Source organism: Mya arenaria, chromosome 10 (assembly GCF_026914265.1).
Source record: "Mya arenaria isolate MELC-2E11 chromosome 10, ASM2691426v1".
NCBI lineage: Eukaryota > Metazoa > Mollusca > Bivalvia > Myida > Myidae > Mya > Mya arenaria.
Window position 1 is genome coordinate 17,364,509 of NC_069131.1, and position 26,976 is coordinate 17,391,484.

The window sequence follows — 26,976 nt, forward strand, 5'->3', positions numbered from 1 at the left end:
TAACTTCATTATTTGAGAATCCTAATTATGTTTGCAATAAATCACTTCACTGGAAATCAATTTAAACTTCTACAAGTACAAGCTTAAACACTGCATTCAACAAATAATATGATTCAATTTTTACGAACTACGTCTGATGATGTACCGGCATTGATAAAAAATACCGAGGAGCTCAAAATGGGCTGGGCATGCTTCCTAGCGCCGCTTTCATCGGTTATAGGGAATTCCTATTATGTATACGGTTAATATATCAATGAAAAAAGAAAGAGGCATTTATTCAAAAAATTGCTTTTGAAAAATTGCCTTTATGAGACATTAGATTTCAGGATTTTCTGTTCGGCTGCATTGTTGCGGGGATTTTTTCAGAGTAGTATTTACATAATTTAAAGTCTAGAAATAATATGCGTACTTCATATTTTAAAAAATTTATGGTATGCGGACAATAAATAAAATAGAATACACGTAGATCAGGTTTTATTGCAAGGAAGACGTCATGTGGATACCTTAAGAGCAGGTTAGATGTAAGATGCATGTATAATTTTGAATGGCTCTGTAAAATTACGTATATTAACAGTTTGCCCTTTTTGGTTCGCCAATGAAATCGCTGTTTTGCGTTTGAAATGTGAATAAAAATCTCATAAAATGGCAAGACGCATTTATACATGGATAAAATAGGGATGTTATATTTCCTGTCTGCGGTCTATATGATCAAACTCAAGGGCGCATTGCGAACGTGACAAAATAGGGCAAACTGTCAATATGCTTTTGTTAATACTTTGATTTTTATGCCTCGCACAGATACAACACTACGGAAAATACAGTCAAACATTTAGAAGGTACCGCAATGTTGATTTAAATGCACTACTTTTCAATGCCTTGGTTCTTGCCGTTTATATAGAAGTTTAGTGAGCATTACAGGACCTTAAAATTCCCAGATCATATTCTTCACAGGTCTGGGAAAAATAGGATCCTATTCTTCACAGTTTCAAACTATGATATACATGAATGACCAAAATGGTGGTAAGCAGGAGAATCATATTCTTCGCAGATTTTGTCGATGACATTGCTATTTGATAAATTTGATATAAAAAATGTAATAATTATAAGAAATGAAAAAAAAAAAAAAATAATAATAATAATAATAATAATAATAATAATAATAGCATGAAAAAAAAGTAAGAAAAAGAAGAAGAAGAAGACGAAAAAGAAGAAGAAAAACAACAACAACATCAACAAACTTTCTTAAAACTACGCCTTATACCAAAACATATTCTTACAACAACACTAACAACAACAGCACCACCAATTCTTAAAAAAAAATCTCTATCTTTATCTTGGTCGGATTGTGTCCCCAAGGGTGAATTATTGCACTTTCGTAAATGCTCGACCATATCCGGCAAGCTCGGAACAGAACTATCTTTAAACCAAAACTCTTCTAGCACTGCGGTATTCACTGCTTGCCCGAAATTTAGCCGTCGAAAGCGTTGAAAATACTTTTTCCAGTACATCTGTCTATGCCAACACAACTCACGGCAACATACACAATGCCATCTACCTTTACTAGGCATATACAACTATTACGGTGCCAACAAGAACCAATATTATTCCTACTTATATCACTAATACCCGTACAGCAACATAAAAAATAATAAAACAACTATCTCTACAAGAACCGCCACTGCGCCTACAACTGCAGCCAACTTACAGCAGCAAGAACAACAGAAACGACAACAACATAATCAACGATTTTTTATGAATAGAATACAGACGCATACATATCAGCAAAATATATCTGTAATACTGGAAATAGCAATATGTGACAAATGTGACTCAGTTGTAAAACGTACATTTTTTTTGTTAAAAAAATGATGCAATTTTTGACCTGTGAGAAATATGATTTCATGGTACATAAAAAACCGGCTTCGATCACAATTTCCCAGAAGTTGTGACATATATGTTCGAAATGTGTGACAAATGAGATCTTATTTTTCCCGGCTGTGAAGAAAAGGATCCTATTTTTCTCAGGTGGGGAGAATATGATCTGGGAATCATAAGGTCTTACAGAGCATCATGCTTGACTTCGTGCTTAACCCTGGCCCGAAGTCAGTGAGGGAGATGTACACTTCTTTTCTTTCTTCACGGCAGAAAAGTCTGAGAAAGTTGCAGACACCGAAATTGCCATGGAAGAGATTCACGGGGAAGGAAAACGATTGACTACCGCCGAGATACCTGTAGCGACCACACGAACTTCGGACCCGCCATCCGATACTTGTAAATACATTTACTTAAGTTGTACCCACCCCCACCCAACCCACCCAAAAAACACATACAACAAAAACAACAACTTTATTACGCGGTGTTCTATTTCGCGATTTTAAAAGTATTCATTACGAATAATAACAAAAATTGTGAGTTTCTGTGGACCGTGTTCCAACCTCTTGAGGCCCGAGTCCTCCTAAAATAAAAAGCCATTAAATACCGCTTCTTAGAACTGGAAAGAGGTCTGGGTGTTTAACACCTCTCAATTTTGCAGCCTGTGTACATAAATCAATTAACAATTATGTTTTCTAATTTTATCCGTTCTGGGCCAAATGGCTGGTCCAACCGTCCTAATATGATGTTTTAGTTTATCTCTTACAAATCAAACGAATACTTTCTGGAGAGATACAGCGACTGCTGGAATAAGTTCATTTTAACTTGTATTGGTAATACGTGACAAATAACATGTAATAAAGTGTAACGTTGAAACCCAGGTAAAAAGAATATTCAGTGTGACGTCGCCTTATTATTTTATCGATATATCGATAAATGAATCGACAGTAAACGAAAAACAGAACTCACAATACTTGTTAGAAGCAATGAACTATATCCTTTGCATTTAAATAAAGACTTATTATTGGAACCGATTAGCTAGTCACTGCTTCGAACGTAACTTCGGCGTCGTTCACTGACGTGGTCGCCAAGTTGTGATCACGCTGAAATCCATAGAAGCTATTGTTTCGATATCCAGGCTGAACTGCTGTAAATCGGATCTATTTTACTCCATAACACATGCAGACTTACAAATGTTGAATTCCACAAGCGCGTTAGACTCCAATCTATCCAATTTATTATGTACGTATTTTTGACAAGCCGTTTACAAATATTATTTCAATCATGATTGCTTGAAAGAAAATCAACATTCCTCCACATGTTTCTTTATTATATTATCTGGCATTCTTTAAACTGCTGTATTTCATAGTTATTTTGAGTTAAATCGTTCTTAAGAGTGACATATCTTATCTACATCTGAAGAAAAAATACATACTTTTAGGTCACATGTCACTTAATTACGCAGGTCTTATGACACTTAAATATAGCAGGTGTGCATTCCATTAACGCAACAAAAGCACCCCCCGTGACAAAACACACGATAAAATAGCCTTGCAACTAAATAATTGATACCATTGTTTTCCATTTTCAGCCATTATGTCCGTCGGTGCCCCGGATGAAGACGAATCTAACGAATGCGCAGGACTTCTCAAATTATTCTCCACTATTTTCTTCATTCTCTACTTTTTCTCTTATTTTTGTCTTAAAGGTTTGTCTGTGATATACATAATAACACAATTTATATCGAAATGTTATTTCATCTTCATTTGACACAGATTATATAAATTTAGCCCGGATAGCCATGATAGAAGTTTAGTGAGCATTGTAGGATATTTATAGACTCATCGAAAACAACACTGATGACGCCATTAATGAGACGTCACAAGGAGCACCTCATTTGGACCTATTCAGTGGAAGAGTTGGACCTTTAAAGTTTTGAATGTTTACAACAAAAAGAGGCATAAAAGTGTGTTTTCGATAGATGTATTATGAGATTTGTGCATAGATGTTAGCCCTTTTGTAAAAATGAAAAGTTTACTACAAAAAGACGCGCAATAAGAGTTTGAGGACGCTAGATCAAGTTTAGTGGCTTGAGCCAGCGGGATGAAGACAAATCGGCCCCTTACCAAATCGGCCTACTACCAAATCGGCCCCTAAGACGTTTCGGCACTGCCATTTAGTCCCCTTAATTAAAATGACTCGAGACGTCAAAAAGCATGTATTTGCTATTTTTTCGGAAAGTTCTATGTCTTCTGCTTTTAAAAAGGAATAAAGTTAAAATTGCATTTGAATAATGCGTAAAAGTTTAAAATATATAAACATTCTGCCGTTTATTCAACAGATGGTCCAAGAGGACCAGCGAACAGTTACTTTTCGTCTGGGGCGAATCTTACATGGCGGTGCGATCTCACATTTATTTTAAGGAAAATGTTATCAAATGACGTATATCAGTATTTGCCATAACTCGAATATTGTGTGAAGATATCCGAATAGAATCGATTTTCGGAGGAGTAAATATGTGTCACCTTTTGAGAGAATTTCAAAAAGTAAGAGGAAGTTGCGTCATCATTTCATTCAGTTTATTATGCGTAGATCACACACAACTATTAGTTGAAGTGCGAGAAGTAATTGATGCAGCGATTACTTTATTAGTACCGCATTGTTTAAATCATAGAATTATTGCCAACCAACAGTCGGCGGTCTATCCAGTCCGTCGGCACTATCTTTACACGGTGTTATTATATATTTTTGATATCTGGTACTAGAACTTAAACCCCGTGAAGATGAAACTGAAATGATATTTCATAAGTATATTATATGTACTTGCCTTTTAAGAGGTTTCCGTTACGTCAATTTAGGTTTGTTTTTCGTGTATCCGTGCATTGATGATGTTGTGAAGGTGGATATTAGAACCCGATCCTTCGACATCAACCCTCAAGAGGTATGTTTCAAGATTTGATACCTTAGGCCATACCAGTCTAATATTTCGGTCGCCCTATTTTTGCACAATCAAGCGGACGTAACCCTTTTTTGTATCAGAGTTTTAGGCCGTCGAATGAAGTTTCAATTAATGTGGCCTGACAGTAAAGTGAGAAAAAAATGAGATGAATTGAAATGAATACTTTGTAATAACATGCATTAGGCGCGTAGCTATGGCCAAATAGAGATTATGCAGACCCCCCCCCCCCCCCCCTGCATTAACATAGCATGTAAGTACCAATAAATAAATAACAGGGGAGAAAGAATCAGACTAGTCTCTATATATTAAGCATTTGATTCTTTTTTAAGATACTTACAGAAGACAAGGTGACCGTGACAGTGACGCAGTAATATACTTCCGGGACATTGACCCTTGTCTTTCCGTGACCCGTGTGGAGGATTTCATTAATTCTAGCAAAATGCTAGGTGCGACAAATCTACGAAACATCCTGGGAACGTACAAAATGACTGAACTGCTGACGAATAGGGCTCATATGAACAGGTAAATGATTTTATTCGATTACACATTTGATCATAATCAGCACTTATAATATGTGAGTGAGTATATATATATATATATATATATATATATATATATATATATATATATATATATATATATATATATATATATATATATATATATATATATATATATATATGTATATATATTGGTATATATATATATATACAGAGGTGATGCGGTTCGCGGTATGTTATGTATGGCGAAAGAAATCCATCATCATTACAATAAGTATGTATCTGATTTCGGTTTTGTAAGATCCAAACATACCTGGTCATTGTCTGAGATGCAAAATTCCGTTGAAGAAGTGTCCCGTCTATTAGGATGTATCTGATCTCGGTTTTGTAAGATCCAAACATACCTGCACATTGTCTCAGATGCCAAATTACATTGAAGAAGTATCCAGTCCATTAGGATGTATCTGGTCTCGGTTTTGTAAGATTCAAACATACCTGCACATTGTCTTAGATGCCAAGTTCCGTTGAAGGAATATACCGTGCATTAGTATGTATCTGATCTCGGTTTTGTAAGATTCAATCATACCTGCACATTGTCTTAGATGCCAAATTCCGTTGAAGAAGTATCCCGTCCATAATAATGTATCCGATCTCGGTTTTGTAAAATCCAATGATACCTGCACATTGTCTTAGATGCCAAATTCAGTTGAAGAAGAATCCCGTCTATTAGGATGTATCTGATCTCGGTTTTCTAAGATTCAAACATATCTGCACATTGTCTCAGATGCCAAAATCCGTTGAAAAGGTATCCCGTCGGCTGTCGTTCTCACCAGTGTTCACGGAAGTTTCTACGGCAACAAGGATTCTTGGCCTCCATCTTCTGATTTCCCACCACTTGAAGGGTAATGGCTTTTCAGATTGGAACAGCACCACTAAACAAGAAATACTGCTGTAGCTGCATTATTACCTGCGAGAATAACAGGGCTTGGCAATAGCTAAACAATTGCCTTAAATCTAATTCGAAATACCAGAGATCGCAAGTTTTTTCTTTAAAGCTTACAGAGTGGTGAAGCTTTGAAATTCAGCAACAATGATACTAATAACAATGTTGGCTGTAACAAAGTTCTAAACAATCGACCCAATGTGTATGTTAAAGGTCAGGAATGGCATAGAGAGGGGCAGTCCCAATTGTTATGAAGAAATTGACAAATGACAATACAAGTTATAACAAATATATTATTTACATAAATTACAATAAATAGAGATCTTCGTATGTACTATGGTTGAATGTCACTACCGCCACACTGTTACGCTGTTACCAGTCTACCACTCCACTATCTTAATCTCCCGCTAACGTAAACGTCACACAGACGTCACCCGGATGTCGACAACGGCGTCACACAGACACCACATAGACGCATCGACGTCACACAGACGCCGACCACAGGAAATACAGGCGTCACTTAGACGTCAACACTGACGTCACTCAGATGCCAATCCAATACACGTCCCGACTCTCGACGTCCACGATAGGATATATCAACGCCCACCTAGGCGTATCCGTCCTCAGCACCAGCCTGCGTTACCGGTACAAACACGAGGTCCACTGACATCCCGCCCTGTTAGCGTCCGGAAGCCCAACTACGTTGAAAACGTCCTCTGACGTCATGAGCCCCAAAACGTCAATGTAACCGTAACGTGGCAACCATAGCAAACGATGTTCTGCTGTTTACGTATAACCCTGGTATCAGGTGTTAATAATACTTAGTATTAATGCACATTCATTCCCCAACAGCTTTTCGGCTGAATAACTGCAGACGTGGCAGTTCCGTCCGTCCACCCAGAGAATGTTACACGTCTGTCTTGGTCAAAAACCTGATCCCAACTGACTAGAGAATTACACACCCAAAACATGTACAAATTATGATGACGTAAAAATGGTCAGAGCAGTGAAAATTGGTGAAGTGTAACCGTATCGTGTCGATACAATACTACCTAATGATTGATTTTAAATCAATGTTTAAACTAGTACAAGCAAATTGTATTAAATAATAATACCATAATATAAATGTAAAAAGAGATTTGTGACAGTGTACATGCATTACATATATTGTCAAAGTTTTCAGAACGATACAATATCACGACGTGATAAAACAAATCTAATAATCTAATATAGTTCTTTTGAATAATTCTAAATCATATTATATTATTTCACGAAAGCGTTATTTTTACACGCATAACCCCAAACCAAATAACTTGAGTGATTAAAAAAATTGCAATAATTCGTTTCACAATCGTTGTAAAAATAAATAAGTTTAAACTGAATCACCTGATAGCAACCTTTAAACACTTTTTGATTGTTTTAAAATCGTATTACCGGGGAAGTAAACGAGCTGGCCTTCTATTCGAAGTGTCATGCAAATATGAATTTTGGTCTATTTCTTGTAATGTACTATAATAAGACCATACATGTTTGGTTTTTATGATTATAAAATCGACCCATTTATTTCTTTTTTCAGAAAATAGAAAAAAAACAACATTTATATCAAACGTGTTCCTTTCAATGGTACTTTGAATATGTGTTGTACTTACTGTTTAAATAAATGAAATGTCCATTTAAAAAAAAATAATAATAAAAAAACAAACAAAAAAGATGTACCTATAAATGTTAATTTGCTGTATTTGTATAAACATAATAATTATTTTGCTAATCCACGAGTGCGAACCTTGAGATAATCTTTTCTTCTAATTTGGTGATAGGCAAGGGTAAAGTTTCCCCCAATTCGATTGCATGCCAGTCTTCATACAGCAAATGAATGTCACGTGGTCGCCCACAATACCATGGCATCCCAGAATTAATGTATGTAAAATTGCAAAAAGCATTGTAATTCCTCAGTTTCAATGAATGTGTACCATTTGGATTGCAGTCAGTTTATTCTTGATATACCCTACTGCTAAATGTGGCCTGAATAACCCTCGTTGAAAGTATCTACAAAACAAGTAACGAAGGACAGGAGTATTGACAGCTTATATCGAACGTTTTTAACTAACAGTATTTAACACAAAAGAATAAAAGTTAGTTAAACATCCGATTCGACCCAAACTTACGCCCCCGCCCAACTCTAAAGTCAAAACCTTCTTTGCCCCTGGTTTCATAAACGTTTCTGTCGACGTGTGTGGATTAAAGTCAAAATGTGTGTTATTGAGGTCTAATGCTGTCAGTATTTCATTTGTTTCGTAAATATAAACAAATATAAATAGAGTAATTTTTCTATGACTATAGATTGCTTTCCATTCCCGAGGTCTACATTTTTAAAAGCTGTTCTTTAACGGTTGATTGTATCAAAAGGACTTAATAAAACAATACATTGAATCTGTAAGTGAAATGAGAAACAAATAGACACAATAGTCATTATTACAAAGAAGTAACCAACTCACCTCTCTTCGCATTCTATACAGAGCAGCTATAGCTTGTCTGCTGTAAACCAGACTAGCAGACAATTTTGATTTGCCAGCCCACAGTGCCTCTATTTCCGCTGTGTAGCTTCCGTTACCGTTGTCAATAACGTAACCAGTGACAGATGTATTTGTCAGGTCACTTCCGGTAAGAATGACTTTGACCAAATCGCCTCCAATAGACTTCCGGTTTCCAGCATGGTCGTAAAGCTCTATCTGTACTTTGATTTTGTATCTACTTATATACACTTCTTTCCTGTCTAAAATCATAGTAAAACATATCTAACAGAAGTGTTTCAACAATACATTTACATACCGTTATATTATTTTACAAACTTATCATTTGTTCTCGAAGTTATACTGATATAGTGTTTGTTTGCCACGTGATTAATTGCGTCAAAAATGCGTTGCAGGAAGGCAATATTTTGTTTCGAATGAGGACTTTAAACAAAGATAACTTTTCTTTTTCTTCATTCGAAGCAAAATGTTGCCTTTCGACGTAGAATTTATGACGTAACGTATCACGTTGTATACACACAGTGTGACAGCTATCTTGGTTTATTTGAATTGTTGCAATATAACATTCGGTAAACTAAACTAAAAATGATTTACCAAGTATTGTAAGTGTTGATTTTTCTGCTGAAGACACATGGGTGAGCTCGTTTATGGGTACATCTGATATTGGGTCCTCCTCAGTCAAAAGATGTGGGAAAGGCAGAAAGTCATCTTCATTTGTGTTAACATCTGATAATGTAACCTCCTCAGTCATAGAATATATTTGGAGGTAGAACACCTCCGTCCTCGGATTCACTAGCACTGTGCACTTGAAACCGTTCGGTCCTGTTTAAATACAAAATGCAAAGTATGCTACAAATTAATCAGCAGTGTCTGTTTACCACGTGATCAATTGCGTCATAAATGCTACGTCGGAAGGCAACGTTTTGCTTCGAATGAAGACATAAAAAGAGGATAACTTCACTATTTCTTCACTATTTTAAATAAAACATTGTGCATTCTACGCCGCTTACGGAGCCTAAAAACACTTAACGCTTAAAACACTTCGACAAACCTTTTCACAAAACGGCCGTCTTACAAATCACTGTCTAAACATTATTTTGGAAACAGGTTTGTCGAAGAGTTTGATGAACTAGTCACCTTATCGAACTCCGGAAATAATTCGGAGGCGGGGCTCTCGAAGTGGCATAGAATGTCCTTCATTTAAAATGGTGTAGTAAAACAAAAGTTATCTTTGTTTTAAGTCTTCATTTTAAGCATAATGTTGCCTTCCGAATACACATACTGATCAGGCCTTCAATTATATTTACTTGCATGAAACTATATAATGCACCGAGGTTTTCTCACAATCATATGGTCTTAAAGGCATATTGTCTTATCCTTTGAAACTTATTACAGAATATCGGAATAATATACTTTCAAATAAATGGATTATATTTGGTTTGAAGCCCTGTTAGATATTTAAATGGTTTAAATGATGAACTTCGTTTATGACGTGCATGACGTTAATCTTAACAAAGCATGGTTCATACTCAAGTTCAAATTGATCACGTGTATTCAGTTTCTAAACGATCACTCATCAACTCAAGAAGTAATTTGCTGTGGTGTTAATAATGATATAAATATTATTATATTTAGCAATGAACTAAATTGATAAGTGTACTCCAGCACGGACTTGTACATGATACCTAGATCCGTGACCCCACTTATTAGTTATAGCCATTAGCGTGAAATGCGAAATAGGCGTCAAGATATTTATCGAACCATTTTGAAAAGAAAACCATATGAAATTATTAGGTGTGAAATTAAAAATAAAATTAAGGGAAATAACTCTTGAACAAGTTTGCCAGGACAGACGCAAATGCATTAAGCACTTGAACTCTATATTGGATAAAAACATCGTTTAACCATTTCATTTAAAGGAATCATAGAAGTCTGTCTAAGAAAAGACATATTGTATTACACGGAATAGGAACTCTGGTCCTGTATATGGTTGATGCCAATGAAAATCTCATTTAACCATAAAGAGTAGATAGAGAGTAAATCGGTCTAGCGTCCTCAAAAGAGAGTTAGCCAGTCTATCGTCCGTCATAGTGAGAAAACCGGTCTAGCGACCGTCATTGAGAGTCTAGTCCAGCGTTTGTGATAAGGATTTAACTGGTCTAGTGTCCGTCATGGCGCATAAACCGCTCTATTGTCCGTCATAAAGAGAAAACTGGTCTAGCGTCCGTCATAGAAAATAAACCGGTCTATTGTCCGTCATAGAGAGTAAACCGGTCTTGCGTCCGTCATAGAGAGTAAACTGGTCTAGCGTCCGTCATAGAGAGTAAACCGGTCTATTGTCCGTCATAGAGAGTAAACCGGTCTAGAGACTGTCATAGAGAGTGAACCGCTCTAGCTTCCGTCTTAGAGAGTACTCTGGTCTAGCATTCTTCTTAGATATTGAACCGGTCTAGTGTCCAACATGGAGAATAAACTGGTCTAGCGTCCGTGTTAGAGTTTTAGCCGGTTTTGCGTCCATCATAGAATAAAAGTCGGTCCAGTGTCCGTCATGAAGTTTAAACCGGTCTTGGGTCAATCATATAGAGAAAACGACCTTGCGTCCGTCATAAAGAGTAAACCGGTCTCACAGCTTTCGTCAAAGGTTTTAAACCGGTTAAGCGTCCGTGATCGAGTTTAATTCGGTCTAGCGTCCATCATATAGAGTAAACCGGTCTAGGGTCCATCATCCATATATATAACTTGATATAATTTATAAAAAAAAACGTCTCAGTATTCTAGCAGCGCTCTAGTAAAGCAAAAAGTTAAACATACCTTTTGTCCTTTGTTTGATTTGAACCGGTGTTGTTAAGAAATATCGACATATATCGTGCATCGTTAAAATTGATGTAATAGAAAACCAGCATTGATATGGCCACCCCAATCACAAGTGGTTAAAGGCGCTTCCTTCTCATGATGCCATCTGTAATAAGATTAACTTGAATACTAAACTAAGGTCACAAATGTGTTCACATACTAATATTTTCACCTCAACGTCCATCCTTTCAATGCACGGCCTTTCGACAAGTGCGAATATTTTCCGATGAACGCAACCTGTTTCGTTATGATCCAATTGCAAATCTTCACGAATTAATATAAAAAAGCATACTATTGTTTGTGTTGTGCCAGAAGCCCACGAACTGTTTTGAACCACAAAAGTTTAAAAGTTTTAATCTATTATTTGTTGTATTGTTGTATTTAGCTTTTTAATTTTACGTAAAAAATAAATTTCATTTTGGAATATTTTGTCCGCAGCAATACAATGTGTAAATCGATCGGGTCGGTTACCTTTTCTGTCAGTTATTTGTTTCAAAATTATTTGACGAAGTTATAATTATATCACCTTTGATTATAATAGATCCGAGCACAAATGAAATATGTTCGACAGTAATGAAGAATTGTAATTCTGTGTGTTCAGGCCATACCAAAATAAGTCTACTTCATGCCACTCCAAATAAATATTATGAGTTAGGTAAAAATCCAACACCCTGAGGTAGGCATATCGGCTGTTAAACTATACTAACTATTGGAAAATTTACTAACACAAAGTATGACTAATATTTAGACTTTTGTCACTTTCTTAGCGTTTTCCCCCGCCGTCTTAAATTACAAAATAACTAATCCCTCCCTGCGTCACTTCCCTGTTTTACAGGCATGGTTTGTATAAAAGGCAGTAAACAAAGAGCCTTAACGAAATAAGAGCATGCAATACACAGACGAACTCCGTTGGGTCGAACTCGCTTGGGTCGAATTTCCTCGTTGGCTCGGTCTAGATGTTAATGAACGATTACGGAAGGTAAGCATTGCCGCTTGGCTCGAATTCCCCAAGGCTCGAAAAATGTTCGCCGGTCCTTGGTAGTTCAAGCAAACGGGGTTCAGCTGCATACAACTGAGCTAAATCATTTCCTAGTTATTTTATAAAACATCTCATATGATAAATATAAAACCATTGTACGAATTTGGATATATTAATTGGCAATATGATAATTTGGAAACGTACTGTGCCACAACTCTTTCTTTCAGGCCTTAAAATCATATGAATAGTTTATAAAAATTGCTTGTTCCATTTGAAACTAACCATTGAAATTAACAATTGGCAGCCTTGTTCCAGTTTGTAGGTTTTGAAACTGCTATCGTCATATCCAACAAAACGTGGTTAAAAATGTATATTTTTCCAATGAATGTTAAAATAATACTTCATAGAATTAACATGGATTTTTACCTATTGTAATTTAATCTTGAGCTATTAAACCTATTAAAAATAAAAAAATAAACGCTATTTAAGAGCATAAAAATTAACCCTGTTTATGTGCACACGGAACTTATGCTGGTTAAGAAACACCTGAGCAACTTGTCATTAATGATACAGGCTATTACATTAAATACAGTTTATTTTAAAGCAAATGCCATGTGCAAAAGAGCAACTGCGGTATTTGATGTTCACGTAACCTACCAGTGATATAATCAGAACGGTCCTATATCTGACTCATGTCGTAAAACGAACGAACAATTTGCAATTTAAACACAAAAAGACGGGACCTGGCTTCACAAATATATTTAAGTCGTGCAACTTACTAAACTAATACTTTTCGACTGTCTCATTATAGGATTTATAAGCGAGAAATTATTTCCTTATCTTAGAGTTGTCGTGAAACCGGCTCCTGGACCATGGGAAGTTTTGTCGATCGATAGTTCAAGCTAAGTATAAGTCTTTTATTATAACAATAATAATAATAATAATAATAATAATAATAATAATAATAATAATAATAATAATAATAATAACAAAAATAATATTAATAATAATTATTATAATAATTATAATAATAATAATAACTTTATTTCATGAAGATAACACTTTAGGTTACATAAGTATCTTCTTTACAATGTGGTCTTCAATGGCTTATACAAACGTATTAGTATACATTTCTCATTTAACCAATAACAAACACGACGACATGCAAACACAACACATTCCATATTCAAAATTATGAAAGACAAATACAAATCGCATTATAAACAATTAATACAGTCAATCATTAACTTCAGTTATTGTTTTGTCCTAAGATGTTTTTTTGAATTGTGTTTTAAATGCCAATAAAGATGATGATTCTCGAATATTTTTTCAGCTTTTTCTGAATAATATATATTTTACATGTACGTGATTGTATACATCTGCTCCATAAAGAACAACAATAGTCCATTGTGGATAACATAATATACGCATTGTGAAATAGGTCCTTGCATCTCATAGCTGAAGAGGTAATTAATTCGTTTAAAAAGTGCTATTATAGAATTTAGTTTCGTACAAATATTGCTCTTTTTAATTCAATTGATCATCAATTTTAACTTCAAGGGGCGTATGGCTTGTAACAATGTTCAATAGTCGTATTATTTTTTAACAGCAATGTAATGAAGGTGGGTTTTGATTTGTAACCTTTGTTAATCAACATGCATTTTGATTTTCCTGAATGAATTAACATGTCATTTTTAAGCACCAAGATGCTACATAATCCAAATCATTTTGCAATGTTTTTTGAACATCTGTCACTCTATAACCCGATGTGTGCAAAGTGGAATCATCCGCGAAGAGGTCAAAACAGGAATTATTGAGTAAAAGGTATATATCATTGGTGTAAATAAAAAAGAGAAGAGGACCTAGAATGGTGCCTTGTGGAACACCACTTTTAACAAATTGAAATGTAGATTTTCTATCTCCTACTTTAACGCATTGGCAACGCATTAGTTAGTATGAAGTTATAAGCTTAAGGTTAGAATCAGGGCGATGAATTAGTCTCAATTTGTGTAGTAGACTATCGTGATCCACCAAATCGAAAGCTTTACGAAGACCTAAAAACAGTTCCAACAATCTTACAAGAATTTATATCTTTAACCAATAATAAACTAATCGTAGATTCTGGAATTGGTATAAGCTTTGTACACACAAATTTAAAACAACCTTTTTCATTGCTTTAATTATCAATATAGTTAAATATTGGAACCGCAATGGCAAGTGTTGGACACACTGTATAGTTTGGATCTTGGACCTCCTCAAATCCAAACAAGTTGGCTAGAAACGCTACATGTAAGTGCAGCACAGTGGGTGGGGCTTCCCAACAAGCGGGCTATAAACGCTACATGTTCGTGCAGCATAGTGGTCTTCCCAACAAGCGGACTCTATACACTTCATGTTCGTGCAGCAAATTGATTGGAACTTACCAACAAGCGGGCTCGAGACGATACATGTTTGTGCAGCGCATTGGGTGGTGCATCCCAATAAGCGGTCTCGACACGCTACATCTTCTTGCAGCACAGTAGGTGGGGCGTCGTTATAAACGGGCTCAAGGCGCTACATGTTTGTGCAGCACAGTGGGTGGAGCTCCCTAATAAGCGGGCTCAAGGCACTACATGTTTGTGCAGCAAAGTGGGTGGAGCTTCCAACAAGCGGGCTCGTGCACCACTGCGGGTGGGGCTTCCCAACAGTCGGACTCTATACACTTCATATTCGTGCAGCAAATTGATTCGGGCTTCCCAACAAGCGGGCTCCAGACGCGACATGTTCGTGCAGCACAGTGGATGGGGCTTCCTAATAAGCGGGCTCAAGACCTTCATGTTCGTGCAGCAAATTGATTAGGGCTTTTCAACAAGCTGACTCGAAACGCCACATGTTCGTGCAGCGCATTGGGTGGTGCATCCCATTAAGCGGTCTTGACCACTACATGTTCATGCAGCACAGTGCGGGGGACCTAAGCAAGCGCGTTGTAAACGCTACATGTTCGCGTAGCACAGCGTGTGGGGCATCCCAACAAGCGGACTCTACACACTTTATGCTCGTGCAGTAAAGTGGGTAACGCTTTCCAACAAGCGGGCTCTACATACATCAAATTCGTGCAGCACAGTGGGTGGAGCTATTGAACAAGCGGGCTCTCGACGCTACAATTTCGTACAGCACAGTGGGTGGGGCATTCCAACAAGCGAGACTCGAGACGCTACATGTTCGTGCAGCATAGTGGTTGGGGCTTTTCAACAAGCGAGTTTGAGACGCTACATGTTCGTGCAGCACAGTGGGGGGGGGGGGGGTCTCGAGACCTTAAATGTTTGTGCAGCACAGTGGGTGGGACATCCCAATGTAGTTAAAATAATGATTCAATGTTATCAAGTACGTCAGCAATGAACGATAAAGAACATGGGCGTCTAAGGTTTTTAATGCAAAAAACAATATCTGAATATCTGAATAAAAGGACGCAGAGGAACTGAAAATATGCGTCAAGGGGTAGCCATGCAGGTTATGTTCCATTCGGACACTAAGTAACATAGTAACATACTAACTTCAGCTGGTTCGAGCTGAAAGAAATCAATGTAATAGAACTATATGTAAACATAAGATATTAATTATCGCCGTCGAAAAGTGCCACGACGCACATCTTCTCGGTTCAGTTTTCAGTTTAAATTATGGGGGCAAGTGGGACAGTAACGTGACCAGTAATAATCGAACTGATGATCACCGTACCAGGCATGTGGGCGTCTGACTCAATGAACGTTTCTGCCATGTTGCTTTAACAGAAAGTTATCACGGTCAGCGAAGGGAGACGCTATTAGACAGCAACATTTCTACTCACAGTCTGTATACTGGCAACCAGCCTGCACGTCCCCCCGAACGTGTTACCGGAAGTCTTTCTCGACGAGAGTAAGCTAGTAAAAGAGGATGCGGCCACGCAGCGTCTACGGGCAGCCGTCCGGGCATTGTTTCTGCTCCGAGGACCGAAAACCGACTGTGAGACATTCGAATAACATGTTTGAATGCGTGTAATTTATTGTGTTTTTATAGTTGACTATTACAAGTGTTGCAACTACTTTCTTACCTTGCTATTTCTGTCTAACTACACTTTGCTATTCAGTTTTATAAACGCTTAAATTGTATTCAGTGTAGTTTATGAGACAAATGGCGAAGACAAGCGGTCGAACAAAAGACGAATCTCTCCGACTCGTATCATAAATGTTAACGACATGCAGGGTTACTGTACGCTGGACACGCAGGGTTACTGTACGCTGGAGATAGAGGGGTATCTATACGCTGGGCATACAGGGGTTACTGTACGCTGGACATACAAGGGTTACTGTACGCTGGACATACAGGATACCTGTACGCTGGACACGCAGGGAAACTGTACGCTGGACATAACGGATAACTGAACGCTGGAAACGCAGTGTTACTGTACGCTTGACATACAGGATAACTGTACGCTGGACACGCAGGGTAACTGTACGCTGGACAAACAGGGTAACTATACGCTGGACATACAAGGGTTACTGTACGCTGGACACGCAGGGTTTCTTTACGCTGGACATACAAGGGTTACTGTACGCTGGACACACAGGGTTTCGGTACGCTGGACATACAGGGGTTACTGTACGCTGGACCTCTCACGTGTAATGAAAATACACTAGCGTTATTGACAACAAATAACTACATAACCTTCTTTGTCGAATCACCATGGAGACAAGCTACCCTACGTTAACACTTTCCTGCGATATATGGACTGCGAGATTCAAGAACGAGGTTAAAAACGAAACTACGAGAACATCATGGGATGCAAACTATTTCTTTATAATCAGTCATATATACATGCGTGTCAGATTATAATACTATATGTGCATTTCAGATTATCGCAGAGAGCAGCTTCCCACGCGCTACGTGCCCACCATGGAGTTTGAGGTTGACAAACGAGACTATAGCGTCGCAGAGTTTTATGAGACATTCCAGGACAACCTGCCACGTATCGTGATGGTCTCCCAGGGATTCTATGGCGAGATCACGGAGGATACGTTTGATAGAGAAATGGTGAGCGTTGACGTCTTGGCGAAATTCGCTTCAACAATTCTTATACATGTAACTGTCTTTGCTTGACACTCCCAGTTGAAAAAAATGGGACTGCAATCCTTAATGACAATGATGTTGTTGTTGATGGTGGTGGTGTTAGTGCTGCTGCTGCTAATGCTACTAATGGTGATGATGATGATGATGATGATGATGATGATGATGATGATGATGATGATGATGATGATGATGATGATGATGATGAAGATGATATGATGATGATGATGATGATGATGATGATGATGACGATGACGATGACGATGACGATGATGATGATGATGATGATGATGATGATGATTATGGTGGTGGTGATGTCGATTATGGTGGTGATGATGTCGATGATGGTGGTGGTGGTGGTGGTGGTGGTGGTGGTGGTGATGATGAGGAGGAGGAGGAGATTGAAGAAGGGGAGGAGGAGGATAATGTAAAGACGAGGCAACGACGGTTTGAATGGAATTGAGGAAGTATTAACGCACACGCTCATCCTTAATTTAATTACTTTTCCTACTCCAGATAATCCTTATCCAGACCGTGTCCAAGCAACAGCGCGTGATAGCACTGTCGGAGTACCTGAACCATACCAAGCTCATATCCATCCCCACTGTGCACCCGGAGAAGATGTGCGTCGTCAACAAACACAACAAACGTAACACTTAAAAACTGTTTATTTGTTTATATAATTATTTGGAAGTTTCGTGAAAAACATTTGAACACGCGTCATGTAGGTACAAGTCGTATGGACCCTTGTGTTTGGTGTCCGAGTTCAAGAGCAAAATTTAAAACTAACAAAAGGCGAAGTTACTGTCATTGAAAGACACGGAGCATATTTCGAATAATATTATACAAAGTTTGTGTTCATCTTGAGTTGGAAATATGACATCCGAAAACAAAAAAAATACTGACTTGACATGAGAACAGAAAAAGAGAATAAAAATATAATTGGGTTATTAGTACTGCATTTTGATTCGGACTCTTGTGGATTCTACTGCAAGCCGAGTGAAATCAAAATCTGCCAAAAAAATCCACTGGAAGTCGAATACGACATTACGGATCAAAAGGCAGAATTAATAACCCTTTCACTATATACTTTACAAGTAAAATCAATTAAAAGACACATGTTTTCATAATAAGTGGCATTTTAATGTCGCACTATTTTGTTTATGACGTCTTTTGAACATCGCGCAATGATACTTTCATGATGTGACGTCAGCGAAGTGGAATACGGCTGTATTGCACAGGGGTGGAATACGTACTACCGTAGTCAGCGATATGTATTGCGTGTGGATATATGATGGGTTTACAATAAAGCGTGATATTAAACTGTTTATGTTATGTACCACATCCTTAGTTAAGTTAAAACAATTTCTATTCCTCTACCACAGTAAGCAAAGAGAAGACGATGTCGGCCATCTTGAGCGAGTACCCACTTCCGGTGTGTGTGGAGTTTCCAGGCGATCGCACGATTCACGTGGACGGTCAACAGATAAGCACAAATCACCTTCCCAGACTCGAACTCCTCCAGAAGTTTGACGAGATGTTTCTGTTAGGGAACATTATAACGGACGGTAATGAGGCATATTGGACCGCTTGTAAAGTTAACAAAAGTTGTTAACGTCATCTTTGTTAACTTTCAAATCGTTACTGCTCTAGAAGTTTTATAGATCCACTTGTGGTCTGCTGACTTTCTTAGAAGATTTGAGGCAATTAGCCGCACTTGTTAATATTTAAAAATGTGAGCACATCATGAAATAGTTCACGTTTTAAAGTTAACAACGATGTTGTCAGTCACGTTGTTAACCGTAACAAAGTTCTGAGCAATCGATTTAATATTATAGTTCAAATTTTAGTTAAGAAAATACCAAAGAGGGTGATATTTTACCTCAAGTAGTAGGGTGCGTTACTAGGTATCAGTATTTAATTTGCACAGTCTGCTTTAGTATGAGAGGAAATTGGCCCCTCATTGAATTGTGTCCAAAGTCATTTATTATTTATTTCAAGGTACTGTTTTGAGTATAAAATGTGCAAGCAGAAAACCGTCTGTAAGTTAAAGCTCTCAATATTGATTTTAGCATTTATCCCACGTTATTTACAAAAAAATGTTAGCAGTGCAAGTTTACAGAGATATTTAACTGACTGCATATATGATGCGCTGGAAAAAATCTCATTCTTTTGCAGAGAAGGAAGAAGAGTAATATTGTATTACAAAACAGAAAATATCATCAAAGTAATTACATAAGATGACGAAAACAAATATCACAGTATCTTTCACCAATGCCATTATGTTTCAGTTTTGCTTGTAATCCACCATCGTGCACATTCTTTAGTAGTCATCCATGTGTTTGAATTAAACCGCCCAACACCTTCACAATGTGATAAATTAGATGCTCTCATTTAATGCAAATTGTAAAGCCTTTTTAGGCCTTGAATTTGTAAAGCTTTTGCATGCAAGCTCTGAAACAGTTCATCCGGATAAACTTAAACTTCCTCAATGCTGTCTGCAGCCAATTTTATAACTCTTGATGAGTCATCCAAATGTTGATTTGTTCCTATTATTAATTTCACATAGAGTACAAATAAACACATACATGTTCATCTTTAGATAATATAATATTAATTATATTCTATCGGTATGGTTAAACAAAGAAAACAACGCACGCACGCACGCACTCACGCACGCACACCCACACCCACACCCACACGCACACCCACACACGCACCAACATACCACAGCGATGTCCCCTAAACTTTAACATTCGTAAAGATAAACTGCAATGTAGATTTTATTATGTTAAAGAATTCGAAATAAATATACGAAGGATCGTATATATTAAAAAATGGTTATGGCTATTTGTGTCTTTTAATAATTGTTTACGTTAATTTTAGTATTTCCCATATTTTATTGTGGGCCTCGTTTTTTCGTTTTTCGTACTTGATGTCACTTTTTTCGACAAGAACACTGTTGCTTTGGTTTACCATGCTCACATTCGCACAATTAACTCAGAAACTAAAACACTTGCCTGATAAAAATAAAACCTTTCTATGGCTTTCGCTTAAAATGTTTAATAATTACTCGCCTCCACTACCAGGTTCGTGTTGGCTTCAGGGCATGCGGGCTCTGCTGATTGTCACAAAGCCGGCGATAGGCATTCTGGTTTCCCCAACATCATAGTACCACACTCTAGTGTTACATTGTGCCGACGGTAGTCAATAATATAATTTCATAAATTGTTTTACCATAAATGAGATTTATATAAACCTCGTTTTTCAGGCGTGATGGGCCCGGATGTGATCCACGTGCCTCTGTATTTGTCCCAGCTCCGCCTTGCGCTGGTAACCGGCATAAAGGGAGCCGCGAAGCAGAGGTGGGCCAGCTACCAGGAGGAACTAGACAACGCCAGCTTGTACATCGAGTATGACCTCACCTTTGGGAACCAAGGTACACGGACTTCTGATCACAGGGGTTTCTTTCGATTTCCTTACCATATATATGAACATTATAATATATTGAGAAGAGATTGTATATAGGGTAAAACATGTTCGAGACAAATCCCTGTGCATAAGATCATTGAACGGTAATACGTTGTACTATACTATACATATACATGTTGACCAAGTATACTTTGTGATATAACATTCACCTTAAGGGCCGACCACAATGCAGACGTCATTTGAAGGAAAAAATGAAAATGTTTAAAAAATATTGTTTTTTTATTTAGTTTTGAGGTTCAATATTAAGCAAGCATAATTCATATATCCGTTGCAACATGTGTAGATGTAATAAGAAGTTAAGCAATTTTAACAAAAGAAGATTTTATCATATTTCCAATCAAAAAGCATTAAGTTACCCCGAAAATGTCTTAATACAAAATGAATATTCAAAATAATCGGAACTACCCAATCAACTATGTCTTGGGGTTTTGTGGTGATTGTAGCTAGTTAAAAAAAAGACAAAACGATATTTTGTATTTATGTAACCAGAAAATGATTATTTTTTCCGTTATTTTTTTAATAACGTTCTTATTTGAAAATATATCATCACGCACTCTCAAGACATTGATTCGGTAGTCTTGTGCATTTTGACACAAAAACAGTGTAATAACGTCGACAGAATGTTCCGAAGGAATGTGAATGCATTCTGAAAAAAAAAAAAACATCTGATAAAATCTTCTTTTGTAAAAAGTGTTCAACTCCATTCTTACCCAAAATATGTCACCAAGGCTGCATGTCTTGTAAAGTTCTTCTTGTTATTTTTGTTTCTCCGTACATATATACACGGCCATTCTTTTGACGCGTTCATGCATGAGGGCTAGCATGTCATCGAAAGCCTGATAAAGCACTGAACACATTCAATTTAAAAATATTTTAATAATGTGATGACTTAAATATATATTGTATTATTGTTATGAATTTTAAAAAGGCTTAGAACAAAACATTTAATATATCATGTTTTAATTTTGACCGTCTGTCTGCAGGGCATATCTTTTATTGGCGATATGTGTATATGTATCCGGCAGGTATCGCCCAGTACGATCCATCCGCCGTTCACTCGGGGTCCTTGTACTCGTACGTGGAGCCGCGCGTCTACTCGAACCTCGCCAATGTGTTCCAGACACCGCACGTAAGTCCGCACGAAACCGTGAGCGCCATTGTTAACCCCGCCTACTCCGGTGACAACAATGATGGCGACGCGGGCAAACTTTTGGGGACGGAAGGGACAGTCTGTGACGGAATCGGTAACCAGCGTACTAATGTATCTCCTTTTTCCACCTTTAAAAGCAAACCAACGCCGCCGTCTGTACCTAATGCTAAGGATTCACTGCAAACGGTGCACAAAGGGAAAGAATCGCCAAAAGTAACAAGAGGTATTGCTGCGGAGTTAAAAAACGCTTTACAGGCTAGGCAACACACTTCGGCGGAACCTGACCAATCACCGACAGATACGTCTGCTTCTGGTAAGGGGCCGCCTACGGCCGAACTCAAACCCATGCGGCCACTGCCGGCTATACCGGAAGTGGATGCTAAAGAAACATGGAAAATATCAGAACGGTTACAATCACGGTCGGTGACAAAGATACCGCCTACTCGACCTCACACTGTGGCCGAATATGTTGCCTTGTATTCCAACGACGTCCCTCGAACATCCATAGCACCAATGCAAGCACATGTTGAAAAGAAACAGACTACGCCTGCAACGACCCACCATAAAACTGAAAACATTAAACTGGTTCGGCCACACAAAACAGCTTCCGGTTTAAAAAGTATTCAACAAGACGAGAGTCTGCCAGAGGTAAATTCTCCAGATGATGTTAAAAAGTTGAAAATAAGTGAAGTGTGCGAGTATCTGAAAGTGTTACGACTGGAAAACTATGTGGATGTGTTCCAAAATAATTTGATCGACGGAATGGCGTTAAGTACCCTGAGTAGGGACGATATCCAGCAGGAGTTCCAGATGAAACCCCTGGAGGCCATGAGATTAACGAACTTCGCACAGAAAAGTCATGTGCCGCAATGAACATGATACCGAAATCCACTTAAAATTGTTGATTCAAAAGCAATAGTGATTGTCACTGATTGAACAAATGGATTTAATATTGACCGTACATTATCTGCAAACCTATTTTGCAAACCAGTTGAATTTGAACCTCAAAACGACTGAACCGGTTAATATTGACCGGCATTTCACAATGTTACCGGAAGTTGACCGGTAATAGGTTGGCCATCTTGCGCCAAGTTTTTAAGCGATATAGTTCTAGAAATTAAATTTTATGATTTTTTTATTATTGATTTATTGTAAAAACATTGCTTAATGGTCTGTTTCTTTTAGAACGATGGCCAACACCATACTAAGTGTGCATATAAACGCAGCCTTCATGTGATTAGAGAGAATCTTAATAATAATGATAATTGTTATAGGAAGCTATAAATGTGAAGTTCAGACTGAAAACTCAACACTACAAATGTTTATTGTATTGTATGTTTCCGCCTTGGAGAGGGTTGTTTGTAAACACTGTTATATATATTACCACCGAGTATTTCTCTTTTATCTACATATTAAAAACGTAATGTTAACCGTTTTCACAATTTAGAAATTTCGATGTCTGAGTCTTAAGAAAAACTTGAGACTTTTCGCCTCTGTGCCCATATTTAAGATCAGTCTCAAGTCTGAGTTCAGGTTCCATGTTTACGACCAGTCTCAAGTCTGAAGTCAGGAGACATGTTAACGACCAGTCTCAAATCTGAAGTCAGGAGGCAAGTAAACGACCAGTCTCAAGTCCGAAGTCAGGGCCATGTTTAAGATAAGTTTCAAATCTGAGTCGAGGGGGAACGTTTACGACAAGTCTCAAGTCTGAGTGCAAGGGGAATGCTTACGACCAGTCTCAAGACTAAGTTCAAGGGATATGTTTACGACCAGCCTCAAGTCTGTGTACAGGTGGAATGTTTACGACCAGTCTCAAGACTGAGTTCAGGGGCCATGTTTACAATCAGTCGCAAGTCTGAGTTCAGGTGGAATGTTTACGACTAGTCTCAAGTCTGTGTTCAGGTGGAATGTTTACGACCAGTCTCAAGTCTGTGTTCAGGTGGAATGTTTACGACCAGTCGTAAGACTGAGTTCAGGGGCCATGTTTACGACCAGCCTCAAGTCTGTGTGCAGGTGGAATGTTTACGACTATTCTCACGGCTGAGTTCAGGGGCCATGTTTACGACCATTCTCAAGTCTGAGTTCAGGGGCCATGTTTGCGACCATTCTCAAGTCTGAGTTCAGGGGACATGTTTACGACAAGACTCTTGTCTTAGCTTAGGGGGCATGTTTACGACCATTCTAATGTCAGAGTTCAGGGGCCATGTTTGTGACCAGTCTCAAGTCAATTGACTTCACCACGTTTACGTCTAATCTTATCTCTGTGTTCCGTGCCATATTTACAACCTCAAATCTGAAATCGGGGGGGGGGGGCTTAAAGGCCTAGTTTAAGGAATGTTTGGCATTTGTTTATTGGCTCAGGGCCATTTAGGGTCAATTTCTATAATAAAACCTCAAAAACTGCACAGTAGAATATACTGATCGGAGATCTGATAAGCCAATTAGGCAATTACGATCAATACACAGAGGTTGTGTTCAATAAAGGTTTGTGTGTGTGTGTGTGTGTGTGTGTGTGTGCGTGCGTGTGCGATCGCGCGTGTGTGTGTGCGTACATGTGTTGTGTGTGTGTGTGTGTGTGTGTGTGTGTTTGTGTGTGTGTGTTTATTCGGGGGAGGGGGCGCTTATAGATGAATTAAACTAGGCCTTTAAGACTTAAAAAAATATTTATTGTAAATTTCCTTCGTTTAAGAACATTGATAGTAAATTGTTGAATATAATCACTATTTTTTTAAAGCATTCACACATATTTTATGAAGTGAACGCAATATCAATATCATTTAAAACTTCGCTTTTTATAGTCTGAGTCCTGAGACAGTTCGTTATCACGGCTCATGCCATCAAATAAGAATACTGAATGGGTGAAATCGGATTTGGGCGGACGATTTCGTGCCTATATCCCGCGAAGCCACCCTAAAAGGCAAGGTTATTCCACTAGCGCGAGTATTAGTGATATGAAATGGGTGAAACAGATCTGGCATGACTGGCTTTATGTCCATATCACTTCAAACCAGCATAATAGGTTATATTAAATCACTTAGGGCGAGGTCTAGGCTTTAACGTGGCATTCACCCTTATGGCAACCTTCTTCGTTTCATTAGTCTTAGGTATACAGTACCTGTAAACCCATTGCACAATTTCACATTTGTCTTCAAATAATTACACAATTGAGTTTTAACATCCATATTATGATTTAGACATTGGAATACATTCGATTTTATTATGTTACAATTGTCAGATCCTCAAAAACTATCACAGCAATTTAAAATATTTGTTGTTGTTTTTCAATGGAATTTTGATCAAAGTGTGTGCTTTATTTTGTGTGTAATAACATCAAGATCTGTGAACTTGATTCACCTAAGACTTTAATTCACTCCCTTGTTGACTGTCGCAGTTGGACCTATTTAATTTCGCTACGTTCACAATGAAAAGGGGGGGCAAATAATAAGCTTTCAATTAAATAAAAAGTTGTTTATCAATTTTAAAGTAAAAACACTGTAAGACCGTAAATATAACAAAATTATAGCAAGATAAAAATAACAAGCTTATATAAAAAGTCTAATCCTGTTGTAAGGGACTTCAGATTTCGTGAAATTGAGGCCAGCTATTTTAAAATAAATTTTGATGCCTGGTGACCACGAATACAATCGTTTGAAAGGACATTACTATTTACTTATATCACGACTCCAACAAAAATGTCGCAGCGCCATTTGTCCAGGACTGGTCACGCGGTGACCCCATATTTTGCTATATCGGGTCACCAAATTTATATTGTACCAAAATGTAGTATATTTACCGATTCCGATGAATAAATGAAATATGTAAACAGAATGTCGACGTAATATAAACGTAGCACAGGAAACCATATTCGTGTTCGAGCGATATTGATTCCTTTGCCCCGTATATCCCGTTCCGAGTCACCTACTAACCCCCTAACTTATGATACCGTTATGCAAAATAAATAGTAGAAGAAGTAAGAAGGTCAATATAAACATTGAACATACATTTCAACAATATTAAATGCATTCGTTTCAATATGAGCTTACTTGCAAACATTTAAATCGTGTAACATATTAAAATACATAAAGGTCAGTGTTTTCAATACAACGCACATTTAAGTCAGTTAGATGTTAATACAGTACAAAAATAAACACTGTTCAGGGACACAAGGCAAGGGCCTCAACGACAATGAACTAGAGACACAAACATATTAACATTACATTCACAAATAAAAACACCGAAAATAAACTTACATCACAATCACACATATCAACACCAAAAAACAAACAATACCCTCATAAAACAATTGCAGTCATGTCAGGTGCGTCCAAGCTTCCTGGTTTATTGTTTGGGATGAAAAATGTCCTCGAATCGGTGAGTATATGTGTCAACGATATTTTTAGAAACGACCTTGTGCACAAAATGAATAGCAATTTCTTGTTTACGATGACGCTTGTTTGTGATGAAAATCATGTCTGTATTAAAATATCTCGTGAAAACAATGCACGTTCATACTGGGCTTATAGACTCACTCAATATACTATATGCTTCAAAACTATTATTTTATACCGTTCTCTTTCGTGCAAAACTCATTCAATACCTTGTTTTGGTCTATGGCAGA

General features: G+C 37.6%; 1 protein-coding gene across 1 annotated transcript; it reads left to right on the forward strand.

Annotated features, from left to right (window-relative positions):
• Positions 1-16,848: 16,848 nt before the first annotated feature.
• LOC128204396 (uncharacterized) lies at positions 16,849-23,231 on the forward strand. Its single transcript, XM_052905813.1, has 6 exons — positions 16,849-17,008; positions 17,505-17,683; positions 18,233-18,365; positions 19,102-19,284; positions 20,988-21,155; positions 22,234-23,231. Exons 1-6 carry the CDS (start codon positions 16,849-16,851, stop codon positions 23,229-23,231), a joined length of 1,821 nt encoding a protein of 606 aa, XP_052761773.1.
• The last annotated feature ends 3,745 nt before the right edge of the window (positions 23,232-26,976 follow it).